The 14,234-nt window shown below is 57.3% G+C and overlaps 2 protein-coding genes across 2 annotated transcripts in view; one reads left to right on the top strand and one right to left on the bottom strand.

Annotated features, from left to right (window-relative positions):
• The window catches only part of NBEA (neurobeachin), a 465,975-nt gene that overhangs the window by 318,834 nt on the left and 132,907 nt on the right, over positions 1–14,234 (top strand). Inside the window, exons 41-43 of the mRNA XM_045294000.1 lie at positions 296–1,680; positions 1,851–1,864; positions 9,213–9,263. Of these exons, the coding sequence (XP_045149935.1) occupies positions 296–1,680; positions 1,851–1,864; positions 9,213–9,263 (1,450 nt within the window). The remainder of the gene's footprint in view (positions 1–295; positions 1,681–1,850; positions 1,865–9,212; positions 9,264–14,234) is intronic.
• MAB21L1 (mab-21 like 1) lies at positions 20–1,381 on the bottom strand. Its single transcript, XM_045293984.1, has one exon. The coding sequence runs from the start codon at positions 1,295–1,297 to the stop codon at positions 218–220; it is 1,080 nt and encodes a 359-aa protein (XP_045149919.1). The 5' UTR covers positions 1,298–1,381; the 3' UTR covers positions 20–217.

Raw genomic sequence — 14,234 nt, forward strand, 5'->3', positions numbered from 1 at the left:
TGGCAAAGATGGGGTGGGCGCCGTGCGAGGCCAGGCCCTCGCGGGAGCTGGGGAGCCTGCGGCAGGGGCAGAGTCCTGTAATTCTGGGGGCTGGGGCCGCTCTCGGTCGGGCCCGCCTTGTCACTGGGATGGCACCGGAGTCCCCCACGCCCGCGATCATTCCGTTGCGGAGAGGCCTTGCGTTCAGTCGAGCCGCTAGGGCTGGGGGCGGGGGCCCCTAAAGTTTCTCCAGACTCTTGGGGTTGGTGAGGATCTCGCGGGCCAGGCGCCACGTCTGCTTGGCGGCGTTCTCCAGCGCCGAGTGGGGCTTGCCCTGGAAGAGGTCGAGGTTGGGGAGGAAGTAGTGGGGACAGCGGCGGCACTGCAGGCAGGAGATGAGCTGCAGAAGGATGCCGTTGAGCCGGTCCCCCAGGCAGGACTCGTCCCAGTCCGCCTCGCGCGGGTGCTTCTCGCACTCGTAGGAGACGAGGGTCTTCATGTGGTAGTTGTTGAGCGGCTGGCCCGGCAGCTCCAGGTGGCGGTCCCGCAGCGTCTTGAGGATGGACAGACACTTCTTGCGGCAGCCGCCCATCTGCAGCCTGTTCTCGGCCTCGGCGAACTGCAGCACCCAGGCGTCGCTCTCCGCCGAGCTCTGCTTGCCGGCCAGCGAGTGGCACTCCTTGGACAGGAGGTTGAAGCCCTCGGCCTTGACCTCCGCCACTCGGTTGGGGCCAGGCCAGGGGATGTGCGGCAGCGGCCAGTGGGCCGCGCTGCGCGGCCAGATGCCGGTGCACTTGAAGGCGGGCGTGATCTGCACCACATATCGGTCGCGGATGCGCAGTTTCACTTCGCTGGTGTCCGCCACCATCTTCACCACGTCCCGGTAGCTGCACTTGTCCACGGCCTGGGCCACCAGCGTCTGGAAGCGCGAGCGGATCTTGCGCGCCGAGAGGTAGCCCGAGGCGGTGATGAACTCCACCCAGAGCGACATGCTGCGCTTGCGCCCGTCGCTGAGCTTGAGCACGGCACAGCCGGGCAGCGAGCCGTCGTCCACAAAGTTGAAGACACCCATCTGGTTGAGGTAGAGCACCACCTCGAACTCCGTGGGGGACACGACCTCCAGGCCCTCATAGCGGTTGTCCATCTCGTTGAGCGAGCTGATGAAGCGGGGCTCCTGCACCTCCACCTCCTTGAGCACATCCGAGACCACCTTGCAGACCTCACGGATGGTCTTGGCGATGGCCGCCTTGCGCGCCTGGCACTTCTCGTTGTAGTACTTGTTGAGGTGGTAGACCAGCTTGGCCTGCGCCGCGATCATGTTGGGGCAGAGATCCGGGTTGTAGACCGGAGTCTCGCAGTAGGCCGTGGGATCCAACGCGGCTGCCAGCGCGGGAGCCAACTTCGGAGGAGGACGGGGCCGCCGCGAGCGCGCCGCTCGGCCCGGGTCTCTGGACTGCGCGACCCCCGCCTGCGAGCTCGGCGCCCGGCCGCAGCCCGCGGCCGCTGCCTCTCCGCCTGCCGGGCTCTCGGGCCGGTCTCGGGGCGGCGGCGAGAGCGGACGACAACGACGGGGGGATTCCGCACGCGGGTCACCCAGCCCACGCCGCGCGCCGCCCGGGCGGAGCGTCCCCTCGCGCGTCCCCGCTCAGCGCCTTCGCGGCAGCATGGTGTGCGCCGGCCTGGCCGGCGGGTCGGGGCAGTGTGCGCGTGGAGGTGTCAGAGACGCCGCGGTGGCTTTGCCGGCGAGCCCAGATGCGCTCGTGTGCAAATTATAAAGGCAGGGCCAGGCAGGCGGGCGGCCAATCGCCACCGCGCTCGTCAGGGCCTCCGCCTGCAGCTCGAGCCCATTAATCCCCCCCGCACCCTGGCAGCCCCAACCCCAGAGGTAAGGGGCTGTGGTGGTCCGGAGACACCCGCCCGGCCGCCTAGCCGAGCTGGAGACCCAAGGACCACCCCGCCGGCCTCAGCAACCCTCAAGCCAAGGGCCCCAGAGGAAAGCCCGGTCGGAGCCCCAAAATCAACCCCTGCGCCTCCGGCTTTGTTGTTGTTACCCGCTGAAATGCAAATACAGGTGTAGCCTCTTCCCTCGACCAATCAGCTCAGCAGCTCCTGAAACCGGGTCACCAACTCGTCGCCCAGAGCGAGTGCACTCGCCGCGGGCTGGGCCTCATACACCGGTGCACAGTGTCCTTCTCCCACCGCCCTGGCACTCGGCTCTAGGTGCGCGCCTCATGCCGATGGTTCTAGGTGTGCGCATGGTTTTGTGTTCTTAAGTTAGGCAGGTAATGATCTCTCGTCCTCTCCCTCTTTCCCTCCCTCCACCTCTCTCCCTCTCCACCTTCTCTCCTCCCTGCGCACTCCCTCTCACCACCCCCACTCCCTCTGTCCCTGGCCCTCTGTGTCTCCCAGAGGAGTATTGGGCTTCTGCTTTGCAGTTCTGGAAAGGGCTAGGGCTTGCTTCCTTGGGTGTGTGAGGCCCCTGGGCCCCAGTGTGAGGGCCTTCTGAAACACGCGTGGCACCCCCACCCCTCGGTTAGGGCCTGGGCAGCGTTTCAAGGACTCTGAGCAGCAGTCCCTAGTGCCCTTGTCCAGAGATCTTGCCTCCCAGTGATGGGGGGATTTTCCTGTGATTTCTGACCAGACTGCTGGGACCTTTGGAGGATGTTAGCGTGCAGGATTCCAGCTTCTCCTTCCGATCGCGAGCTGTTCTCCGAGCCATAGCCCCGTTCTGTGCCTGTGACCTACTACCGGTTTTCAAAGAAAGCCCAGTGCCACCAGCCTTGGCAGCCCCGGGGGCTCACACCTCAGTCAGAGGAAAGTGGGGATGAGAGCCACCTTCCTAGCTTGTGGAACCTTACAAAGCTGCACTGAAAATGGCTTGGGGGTCCACATCCTTTTGCAATTTTTGCATCTTTTTTTTCTTCATTCCCACCCCAACCCCCGTGTCTTCCTAGTCATCAGTGGGGCTGGCTAACGGGGGTTGGGGGGGGGGGGGGGGCGGAGTATCCAGTAGCTGTCAGCCCTGCAGAGGGGCCTAGCTCCCCACATCCTGTAATGCCCAAGGCATCCCCCCCCCCACTTGACCAACAACCTTCCCTCAATGGGCGCCAGGTGAGCACCCTTGTTTGTTTGCAAAGCTGCTTTGAAGGAGGAATTTTTGAGCGATCCCCCCTCCTATATGCCCCCCCTTCGCTTGGGTGTTTGTTTATCTTGCGCAGGATCCGCATTTCAAAGCCACCTTTTAAAATGTATTTTTGTTTTGTTTTTGAGTGGTAGTTTCAGGTTTCACCTAAAATGGTGAGCTCCGAGCTCCCTGTGAGGCATGGACATCCTTCCCTGCCAAACCCCAGCGCCTTCCAGGCCCTTCGGAGCAGGGCCAGGGTACCCAGCATTCCCATACACCCTCGCCCAAGTCCATGTTGAATGCAGCTGAAAGGGGGCATAAAGGAGGCCCACCCCAGCACTAGGACTGGCAGCCACCGGCCAGTGGGCAGGCTGTGGCTCGGAGAGAGCCTGCATCTGCGGGACCAGCCACCTCTTGCACTCCCCCAGCGCAGGGCCCCGCGCGCTGCCTGCTCCCTGCTCCTCCGTAGAGAGCTGGCCTTTGGCTCCTTCTGCACACCGCACCGGGCTACCCCTGACCTGGCCTGTCTCTGGCGCCCCTCGCTGTGCCCTCGTCTGCCTGGCCCAACCTGCCCTCCTGGCCACCACACACGCCCCAGCCTGTTGAGGACCCCTTGGGGACCTTGCCAGGGACCAGGCAGGGCCCGCAAGGGCAGCAGGCGGCCTGGCAGCCTCGCCAGAGCCGGCGCGCAGGTGGCACGGAGCCGGGCTGGCTGTGCGTCTTAATTGGGTTAAAAGCGAAGCTAAACACCCAAGCACTTGGTGCAAACTAATTGGTACCACCGGGGCCTTTTCGCTAAGATTTGCACTGGGCGGATGCAAAGGAGAGCGTAGGAGGAGGGTGGTGGACCCATCCGCCCAGAGGGCGCCCTGAGCCGAGGCAATGGGTTTGCAGGACCCCAAGACTGCTGCCCTGGCACTGATTGACATACACCCGGCTGCCGGGCCACTGCTACCCCGGAACCAGCGCCCGGGAGAAGGCTGCTGGGCTAGGGTGCTGGCTAGAGCCGGAGCGCGCCTGCGGCGTTTTCTCTCATGGGAGCCCTGGCCCAGACTCGCTGCTCGCTGGCCGGCTGAAAATGACCCTTCTGGGCTGGCTTTCCCCTGCCCTCCATATGTATGCGTTCTGTTGCGCCCCACGGGAAGTCGCTGCGTTTGCGGCGAGCAGGCTAGCTCCGTACCCTTTATCTTCCCCGTTTTTGGGGGGTGTTTGTGGAATTGGCGCTGACCACCAGAGCTGGCCTTTTCAGGGTCATGTAGTGCGTGCAGCTTCCTGTCCGTTCATGCACGCAGATCTGAAGTCAGTGAAAGAGCCGACAGATGATGTTTGCGGCCATATAGCTGTGCGCATGCATGTTTTCAACGACCAGTGTCCCATCTCTGGCACATAAACGGCTGATTGTTTTCAGTGCTATCCTCTGCAGACCTCTTTGGCATGGGCTAAAAATAGAATGGTATTTGAAGGAAAGGGAACCTAATTGGGGAATGGGCAAACCCAGAATCACAGGATTTAATGATGATTTGAGAGGCTCCTGACTGAATGGGGTCTGGGATGTGAAGGGCCATTGCTCCCGTCACTTACTCTATTACTCAATCTCCAGTTTAAGCACAGCGGGGGTGGGGGGCAACAAAGACCCAAGTGCCCTGGCAGCATGTTTTCATACTAGGAATGGAAAGTATGATTCTTACAACTTTAATGCATTCTAAAAACAATGGCCACCCCAGCACCATTTCCTGGGCAAGCTACCCCACCCCTTGCAGGTCAGCTTATCGTATCTTTTAAGTGGCAGTGTGAGGGGTCCCAGGTTAAACACACACACACACACACACACACACACAGATCACATACAGCCTTGTTGAGAAATGTATGAATGAAGGGTTTCTGTGTGTGTTTGAAAAAGCTAATTTAAATGTGAATCGAATGTTCATGAGTTTCCCTGACCAGGGACGGTTCTGGGCAAAAGACAGCCTTGTGTCCTGGAGAAGCAGCCGCCTCCGCTGCCCCCACCCTCCACCCCCAGCGGGAAGGACAGAAGGAGGGAGGGACAGGGGAGGGATGGGGGTTTGTGCCTCATTTCATTTTCTGCAGGCCGGGAGTCTCCTTGGAAGGCTTCGGGAATGCAAGGCTTTCTTTTATTTTATTTTATTTTTCATCTGCTGATGGCACTGGGGGATGGAGGGAATATGGAGCTGTGTTTATTAAATTATTTATCCCTGCTGCTGGAGTGGCTTTGAAGGCTCACTGTAGCCATCTGATACCCCACCCCCACCCCTCTGGTTTTTGGGTGTTTTTTTTATGTTTTAATGCACCCATGCCACTTCATCTGGTTCATTCTGCCAGACACAATCTCGCTCTCTTTTTTACACGGGAGAAATTAAAGACAGATATTCGTGCTGGCTTTTCTTTGGATGTCAACTTGAATCAGCCGCTGTGGAGGGAAGGTTTCTGCTAATCTAGGCTGATGGCCCCACCTCTGCTCCCTGCTGTGGAGCCTCACGTGTTGGTGGGGTGGGGTGTCAGCAGCCCAGATCTTATCTTATCCTGTCTGACCTTGGGGCTCAGCTGGACACCAGGGCAGGGTCCACAGAGGGTGCTGCACAGGTCGGTCGGACTGACTGCTACCCACAAGTACAGCAGTTGAGACTGAGCGGCTGCTCCTGGGGAGAGAGCCTGGGCTGCCTGCCCATGGACAGGTGTGTGGCGTCAGAAACCAAACCCACAGGGCAACGCTGGCCTGTCCCAGAGGCCCACTACGAGTTGGAGTCAGGCTGTCAGTTTGTTTTGGGATCTGGGTATCTTTCTTCAAGAAGAGCTGCATCCACATGCAGCTGAAAGCAGACTTCCACAGCTGAAAGCTGCATCCTCAAGCAGACTTCACTGAAAATAGATTTCTGAAATTCTGGGCTTGAACTGCCAAGGCCTTTGCTTCGGCTTTCCTCAGGACCTTACTGTATGACCCTGCTGGCATTCGGCCGGGGAGGCCAGCAAGCCTGTGACTTGATTTGGTTGGGTGGCTTGGTTCCTAGGCTGAGAAGAAAGTGGCTTGGGATGGGAGGTGGAAGTGCAGCTCCAGGAGCCCCAGTCCTCTGCCTCCAACTGCAGGTCAAAGCACTTCTGCAGTCTGCTCAGAATCTGCCTCCTGGTAGGAGAAAGGTAGAGCAGAGAGAAAGCCTGGTGGGTTAGCCTGGTGAGTGACCCTGGGCTGTGTGGGAGGCCGGAGCTGCTGCAGGAAAAGGGAAAACTTTTCCTCTTAGCATCCCCACCCAAAGGCTGGCTCACTGCTCAGAACAAGCCAGTTGTGACCTCTACCCTCTGCAGACACTAAAGGCCACTGCTATTGTCCATCCACTTTGGGGGAGGGCATTGGTGCGCCCCCCCCCCACACGCCCCCAGTGCCTTGTGGACCCCTCAGAAAGTCACCATTACCTTTAGGATTGATAAAATCACGATTCAGCTTCTGTGTTAAATCTGGAAATGGTGTGCATGTCCTGTCGGCCTTGGTGGGCCCTTTTTGGGTAGATAGGGACCCAGGGACAGGAGGTTCTGGGTCCTAGCCTGGACCTGCCTTGGGTGTGGGCACTCAGGCCAGGAGCAGGGCCGTGAAGGGCAAGGTGTGCAGTAGGCTGGACATCCAGCATGGTTCTCATGAAGCCGCCTGCCGGGGGAGACAAAGCTGCTGGCGGAGCTCACCCTAACCTTCAGTCCACAGCACGGTCAGTCGGTAATCACTGACCAGTAGCCTCATGTCCCAAACCACCTTCCGGCTTCCAATCTATAGTCTGGGGCTGTTTCTAATGAACCACGCGAGGTCTCTAAACTAGGGTTTAATTTATGTTCTCCATCGATCAGGACCCAGAGTAGTAGTTTGAGAGGATAATTGCACGGAGAAGCCATGATCACCTACACTCCTCACTGAAGAGCACAGAACACTGAGGGGCTCGGTTCTTGACCCCGGAGAATGGGCTGCTTACGGGGTTCTCTGACTTCATTCACCCCCACGCTTATTTCCCACGCACTGACGTGGGGGAGGCATAAGGACGGGTCAGGAACACCAAGTCTTCCAGATGTAAGGGCCCAGAGGTCAGTGCTGTTCTCTGGATCGCAGGTCCAAGTCCGAGCCCGCCTTTTGAGGCATAAGAACTGGGAGTAAACATCCGAAGGCCGTGGAGTCAGGAGTACAGCTCCGCTTTATTTGGAGGAATCCGTGTTGGTTAAGCCCAGTTTATCGCTGTGTGGTTTACCCCTGGCCCCATCTTAGTCGACAATGGTTCCACGTGAGGGTGTCCTCATGACTGCGCATTCTGGTGAACGTGGACAGCCATGGCCACCTTGGCCACCTGCACGGGAGCAGGTAGTGCCACAAAATGTCCCTTTCTACCCCGTTTTCTTCTTTCCATTTGTAAATTTCACTTGTGTCTGTGTGCTGGACTCACAGCGGGAGAGCCCCAGATGGTGGGTAATCCTGTGTCGTGCCCCTGCCCGGACAACGTCCTGCTTCTAAGTGAGGACCAGTTTTGTTGTTGCTTTATTAAATACTTTTACTGGGGGCTCTTACATCTCCTATAACAATCCGTATATTCATCCATCGTGTCGAGCACACATGTACCTATGTTGCCATCACCATTTTCTAAACAGTTTCTTTCTACTTGAGCCCTTGGAATCAGCTCCTCATTTGTGCCCCTCCCTCCCTCCTTCCCTCCTTCCCTCGTGCACCCTTGACAAGTAATAGATTATGTTCATATATCGTCCTCTGTCACTCTTCACCCACCTTTCTGTTCGTCCCTCTGGGAGCGGGTTCTGTGTTGATCCTTGTGATCAGTTTAGGACCAATTTTAACCCCAAACCCCTGCATTTGGGTGCACCAAAGCACCCTTGCAAAGTCAGACACATCCCGCACGTGATTGTATGGAAGAGTCATTTAGTGTTCACGTCTCTGACCCCAGTCAGTGCTTGGTTAAAAGCCCAAATCCATGTGTGTCCGGTTTTCCCCAGAGGAAATGCTGATTTTGAGTGCTGGCGTGAACATGTCTACATTGTTTACAAATGCAGCTCACGGCGAATGCTTCGAGATACATCTAAGAAGCAGCTTCTTATCCACGTGAGCTCCCTGTTTGATCACATTACTGGCTTCATGTCACAAGAGAAAGAAATATTCTCTCAATATCTGAATTACCTTTTACTTTGTGTTTTCAGAAAATTAATCCTTCCTTAGAGATGGGGGCTGAGGCCCAGAAGTCTGTGTGCGACTGTGTGTTTCTCAGCAGGGAAGGCCTGTTCTGTGGGAAGTAGGCTCAGGGTCCCTAGTTTGTGTAGCAGGCACTGCCATTCACCTCCACACCGTCCCAGTGACTCCAAACAAAGAAAGAGGGAGTTGTCCGCGTGCTCCGTTTCCTCCGAAGGACAAGGAGGCTTCTCCAAGTATTTGCATTTTTACAACTTGGGCCTGCTCCCTCTGCCCGGAGACACACAAATTACTTTGCTGCGCTCTGTTCTCTGTGTTTATTTGGCAATTACAACAGACATTTTAATGTTATGCATGCTTACAGGCCTATTATGGAAGAAGTTATTGCTTTCTTAATAATCTTCAGCCATTTTTAGAAAGAATACTCTTTATAGTTTGTGAGATCACCCATGTGGGCAGGCGGGGTGTGTGTGTGTGTGTGTGTGTGTGTGTGTGTGTGTGTGCGCGCGCGCGCCAAAGTATCAGACCGCAAAAGGCGAAGTCCTACATGTAAACTTGCTAAAGGAAACTGCGTCTAGGTCCCAGGTTCCTGTGGCACCATGGCCCCCGGGAAGTCCTGCCATATCGGCAAGCCTGGGTCCCAGGGACCTGTCAGTACAGCCTTCCGAGAGACGGCCGAGTGGTAAGTGGAACTGACCCCTCTGGTCCTGTGGCACACAGACCAATAGCTATGGGGGTGGTGGGGGCGCTGCAGAAAGGGGTTGCCAGGCCAAGGCAGACAAGTGATGGCAAGATGGACCAGTGAGGTCATCTTCGGAGACCGCAAGGAGTCTGCGTGGGCTATGTCCACGTGCACAAGACACTCAAGTCTATCCGGGGCTCTAGAAAGACCCCCCACTCTTTTAAGTGTCTCTCCCTCTCTCACAGACCAGCCAGCCAGCGCTGGGCCCCGCATCTGTGCTGGGAAGCAGCAGCGAGGTACGAGGCCCTGGGCGGGGTGTGGGGTCAGCCTGCCTCAAGGCCGGCTGCTGTTTGGGTCTCTCTTCTAACATGAGCCCTGGTGCACCCATTTGTCTCGCTCTCCACCGTACGTACCCAGCCGCTTCCCCTGCGTGCATCTGTCAGGGCACAATGTAGCCAATGGCGTCTGCAGGCCTGGTGGTGATCAGTATTGCAGGCAAAAGCCATATGTGTTTAAATAATAAAAATAAAAAAGTCGCGCGCGCGCACACACACCCTCTATTTATTTCAGTTGCTGTTTTAACGGGCTGGGTAACTTTTGTGCCTCGAGACAGAAGAAAAAGGAAAAATACAGCAATAATTAATTGCCTGGGTCCTGGAGGCGTTTTCCTTTCCTCCCAATATGGAACGCTTGTCAGCTCTCCTGATAAATGACTGCATGCATTTGCATAGATTTTACATTAACACAAAAATTAGTTTTATTTGTGGAAAACTAGTTTACATAATAATATGAAAGCGAGTGTTATTGATTAGGGTTCGGAGCTGGATAGCTTTGCGGGAGTTGTTGTGGAGGTCTCCTGACGGGCAGCCCGGGCAGGGCACAGGGTAAACCTTGCCTTTCCCTCCTCCTGCGGGGCGTCCTGACAAGGGTGACCTGAAGCCCAAGACGCAAAGCACCTTAGGATGCACGGACCAGCCTTTCAAAATCCTTCTCTCGTTAGCGCAGCTACTGCCGCCCCCCACCTGGGGGCATGGGCAGGGCTTGGAGTTTTAATAAAAACAAAAATCGTTCTTGAAGGCTTCAGATTGGGAGCACATTCCTGGGGCAGCCTGCGTAAGACGTGCTCCCAGCCTTGAGCCCAGCCCTCCATCTGCGCTGGGCTGTAGTGTGCACCCACCCCCCTCTCACCCCTGTTCTGCCTCTGCTCCTGCTGGGGTCCCCTCTCACCCCTGTTCTGCCTCTGCTCCTACTGGGGTCCCCTCTCCCCTGGAGCCTGCTGCCGGCTGTGTCCCCACCGCAGCTTATCCATGCTCTAACCTGCCATCTCTCGTTGTGGACAAGGCCTGCAGGGTGGCAGTGTCCTAGAGACAATTCTGGTCCCTCGCAGCTGGCCCTGAGACCCTCGCAGGGCTTCTCCTTGCTGGCAGAGCCCGGGCCCCGAGTGGCCCAGCCACTTGGTGTCTCAGGGACACCTTGGGTACCAGCTGTCACAGCTCAGCTAATGATGACAAATGCCCCGCGCTGTGCAGATTGCCGTGCAGGCAGGCTGCTCCAAGAGACAACCCGATTACGGAGCCCTCACACAGGAGCTTCACCTCTCCCACCAGAGGCCCCGAGAGAGCCAGGACTCGGTCCCCAGGCCAGCAAAGCCGTGCGTTCAGCCCCCAGCCCCACCCGAGGAAGATGCAGGCGTTCCCAATGAGAAGCTCTGGGTCCTTGAGATTTTACAGCCACTCACGGGCATGTGTGCTTTGAGCCCTGTCTGCCAGACTGGCTCCTGTGCGGGAGACTCTGGGACATTATCCGGACTGTTCCAGACAACTATGAGAGGACACGCTCCCTGTGTGGGAAAAGGAAATAAAACATCTCATGGGATTTTTCCCAAGTAGGTGGGTGAGGTCCCGGGAAGAGCTGCCCCAGGTGGGGGCCTGTGCTGCCTGCCTGAGAGATGTGTCCGGCTGTGCTTAGGGCTCACTGGTTCCTACCCATGGCCGTGTTCTCTTTAAACTGTGTGCCCCTGGGGGAGAGTTAGCTGCCGTTGACTTTTTTCTGGGAGTGATTTTACACGTGAGCTTTTGCTGTAAACGGTTCATTTGTCCTATAAAACCGAAACCCCCCCACAGCCCTCACGTCCCCACCCCACCCCCCGACTCCGAGCTGCCCCGGAGGAGGGAGTACAACTGCCCTGCAAGGTTTCTGTAAATCCTCTGGGGCAGGTGATCTCCTCTTTCTCCCTTGGCAGCTGAGTGGTTAACCACTGTGCCACCAAGGGTTCCTTGCGGCCTGATAAACCAGTCCAAAGCTCGCCCACAGCTAGCACCCTGTGTAGGCCTGCTGTGACTGTAAATGTGTGCCAGAGTAGACAGCCTCATCCCTCTCCCTAGGAGTGGATGGTGGATTTGAACCGCTGACTTTTGGGCTTGCCATGCTAGGGCTCCTTGATTTGTTCCATAGAAGTGTGAGTGTCCATGCTTGCAGAGATGATTTGAAATATTGATGTGCCTCACTGACTGCCGTGAGGTGCAGAGACCAGTTCCCCGTTCAACGAAGGCAGCATCCTCTCCCGCCTGCAGAAGACGTCCAGTAAACTCACTCTGCCAGGCGGCAGAGATGGTGCTGAAGGACTGGGGTTTAACCTCACTTCATCTCAAGGACAGTAGTAGTTCACAGCACGTGTGAGTGTGTGTGTGCGCGCGCGCGCGCGCGCCCATGATTAGGCCTTGGGCTGCTAAATGAAAGGTGAGCAGTTCTAACCACCCAGCCGGTCTGTGGAAGAGAGAAGAGGCTGTCTGCTACCGAGGAGCTGACAGCCATGGGACCCTTGGGGGCAGGGTCCCGATGTGTGGACCCAGCTGTCAGCACTGGGCCTTATCCAGGTGCTGCCGCACGGGCCTCAGGAGAGGCAATAATGGCTCGATGAGCTTGCAGTGTGTTTCCTGCACTCCCGCGGAGTCAGAATTGAGACAGTACTCACCTTCTGAATTCTAACTTTCTGAGAATCATGCTTTCATTTGTCCGACAGGGAGAGCCTTAAGTAGGGAAGATCTGTACTCTTTGATGAGGATTCTCTGGAACACATTTGGGAAAAACCACCGCATTGTAAAACCTGGTATGATCGCCGTAATAGGATATAAAACCAAAACACCAAGCCCACTCCATCAAGTTGACTCCAACTCACAGAGAGCCTGCGGGCTGGCATGGATGGAGCTCCTTGTGGGGTTCCGAGGCCGTAAATCCTTACGGAAGCACAGGGCCGGTTTCCATGCCAGGGCTGCAGGGTTGCGGGCCACTGTCAGACACCACGATGGAGAGAAAACACCACTCCCTCCTTGATCCTGCAGGGCTACGCTGTTGCGCTGAGTGGGACCAGCCAACCCACAGGGTGTGCCCAGCTGCTTTCTGCTCTGGCCGACTGGCCCTGCTCCAGGAGTGGCTGGCAGGTTCTAGCAGTGCCTGTCTCACGGTGGGTGCCTCTTATCAAGGTTTCCTTCCACAGGCAGCGCCCAGCAGTGGCCTCGCTGGATAAGCAAAAGCATTGTATTCACAGGGCTGCCCAGCATGGTGGAGCCAGCCTTGTGGCACCTTTAGCCGCAGGGAGAACCCCCTCTTCTGTCTAAGTGCAGTCATCACCAAGCAGGCCAAAGGCCTCTGTCCCTCGGGGAGCCTCTCTTTGTATGAACGCAAAACCAAACCTGCTGCCGTGCAGGGGACGCTGAGTCCCCAGGGTGCGTCCTTCTGGGGGGAGGTGGGACAACCACTTCTCTCTGCCCAAGAGCTGCTGGTGGCTTTGAACTGCTCAGCTTTTGGTTAGTAGCCAAGCCTTAGCCACTGTGCCCCAGGGATCCCCGTGGCCCATGTGGGAAAGGAGGCTTGGTGCGCAGTGGTTAGCTGCGTGGCTGCTCACCAGCAGAGAAGCGGTCTGCCCCGTGGTGAGGATGGCTGTGCGGCCACCTCCCGGGCCAGGCCACCTGTGCTCTGTGGGGGCTGGAGGGTGGGCAGCCTCATGGGGCTGGGAGCACTGGCCTGCGGGAGGGTAGACTGCGTTCATTGTGGCTGTGCTGAAGACCTGCAGATTCTGTAGTCCTTAGGAAAACAGAGAACTCATAAGGCCCATTCTGGGTAAAGTATGCAATTTATTTATTTGGCTGTATTTATTGATATTTATTATTCAACAGCCCAATCCCGTCCCCCAAAATATCCCGAAGCCCATCACCTGACTCACAGTGACTTTGTAGGGTGCAGTCTGCAGGCCGCCTGCCACGTGACTGAACCACGAGCAGCCCAGTGACTGTCCTTAGGCCGCACCGTGCTGCGAAGGCTCCTGGTGGCCCCGCTCCTGAAGGTGTGGTTGCTGCCCAAGGCCCATGGCTGACCTGCAGGCTCCCTTCAGGGGACAGTTGGGGGCACCCCCCGGGGCAGTTCCCCTCTATTCTGCAGGGAACTTACATGGCCGCTCCCCGGCAGTGGGTCCGAGTGTACTCTTTTGGTGTAGTGGGGGAGCTATACAACATTACAATTGTCACGCAAAAGCACCTGTTAAATTGTTAACCTTTATGACAACAATGATCCGTCCTAAAGAATGTTTAACTCAGCAGAGGCAAGTGTTTTAAAAAGCATTACCTTAAGTGGAAATGCGATAGGAAAAGGTATTTTAAAGCTAGAAGTCGCCCCACCCCTCGGGGCCAGTTCTGCTGTTTCCTTTGAACGAGCAGCCTAGAACTGGGCCCCTGGCCTCCGCTGTGAACGTCCGTCCACTAGAGAGGGATGAAGCCCGTGTCAGGGTGGGAGGGGGCCCAAGCCAGCCCCACTCAGGAGTGAGCTCACCTCCCTGGCAGTGCCCACGGGTCTGCTTCAACAGCAGAGACGCCCGGCTGTGGGCTCTGACGTGACTTCGGGCCTCCAGTCCTGGGTGTGTGGGCTCTGTGCGGATGGTGAGGATACTGCGTTCTCAGTCTCCCCTGTGACTCGGAGCGGGCATGGGCGTGGCTCTCTGGCCAGCAGCGGCCAGGATGGTCGTGGAGGACTTGAGGGCTTCACAAAAGGCCTGGTTGGGAGCCCGGTGCCGCCCCATCTGTCTCCTGGCAGCGTGGGCAGTTCGAGGTGCTGTCACATGCATCTAAATGCAAAAGCGGTGGTTTGATGAACTCCCCCGAGTGCTCCGGGAGTGTATAAACGGCCCCTACATTGTGCCACGCTCCCAGCTGACCCGGCCAGCTCGGGGGATGAGCCAACTAATGAAGGTGGGACCGAGGCTGCTCACACCGCCT

This window comes from Echinops telfairi, unplaced genomic scaffold (genome assembly GCF_000313985.2).
Source record: "Echinops telfairi isolate 266 unplaced genomic scaffold, ASM31398v2 ScPeMD7_2565;HRSCAF=3150, whole genome shotgun sequence".
Lineage (NCBI taxonomy): Eukaryota > Metazoa > Chordata > Mammalia > Afrosoricida > Tenrecidae > Echinops > Echinops telfairi.

What these genes read in the sequence shown, in the direction of transcription:
- MAB21L1 (XM_045293984.1), bottom strand. Translation starts at nt 1,297, where the DNA reads ATGATCGCGGCGCAGGCCAAGCTGGTCTACCACCTCAACAAGTACTAC.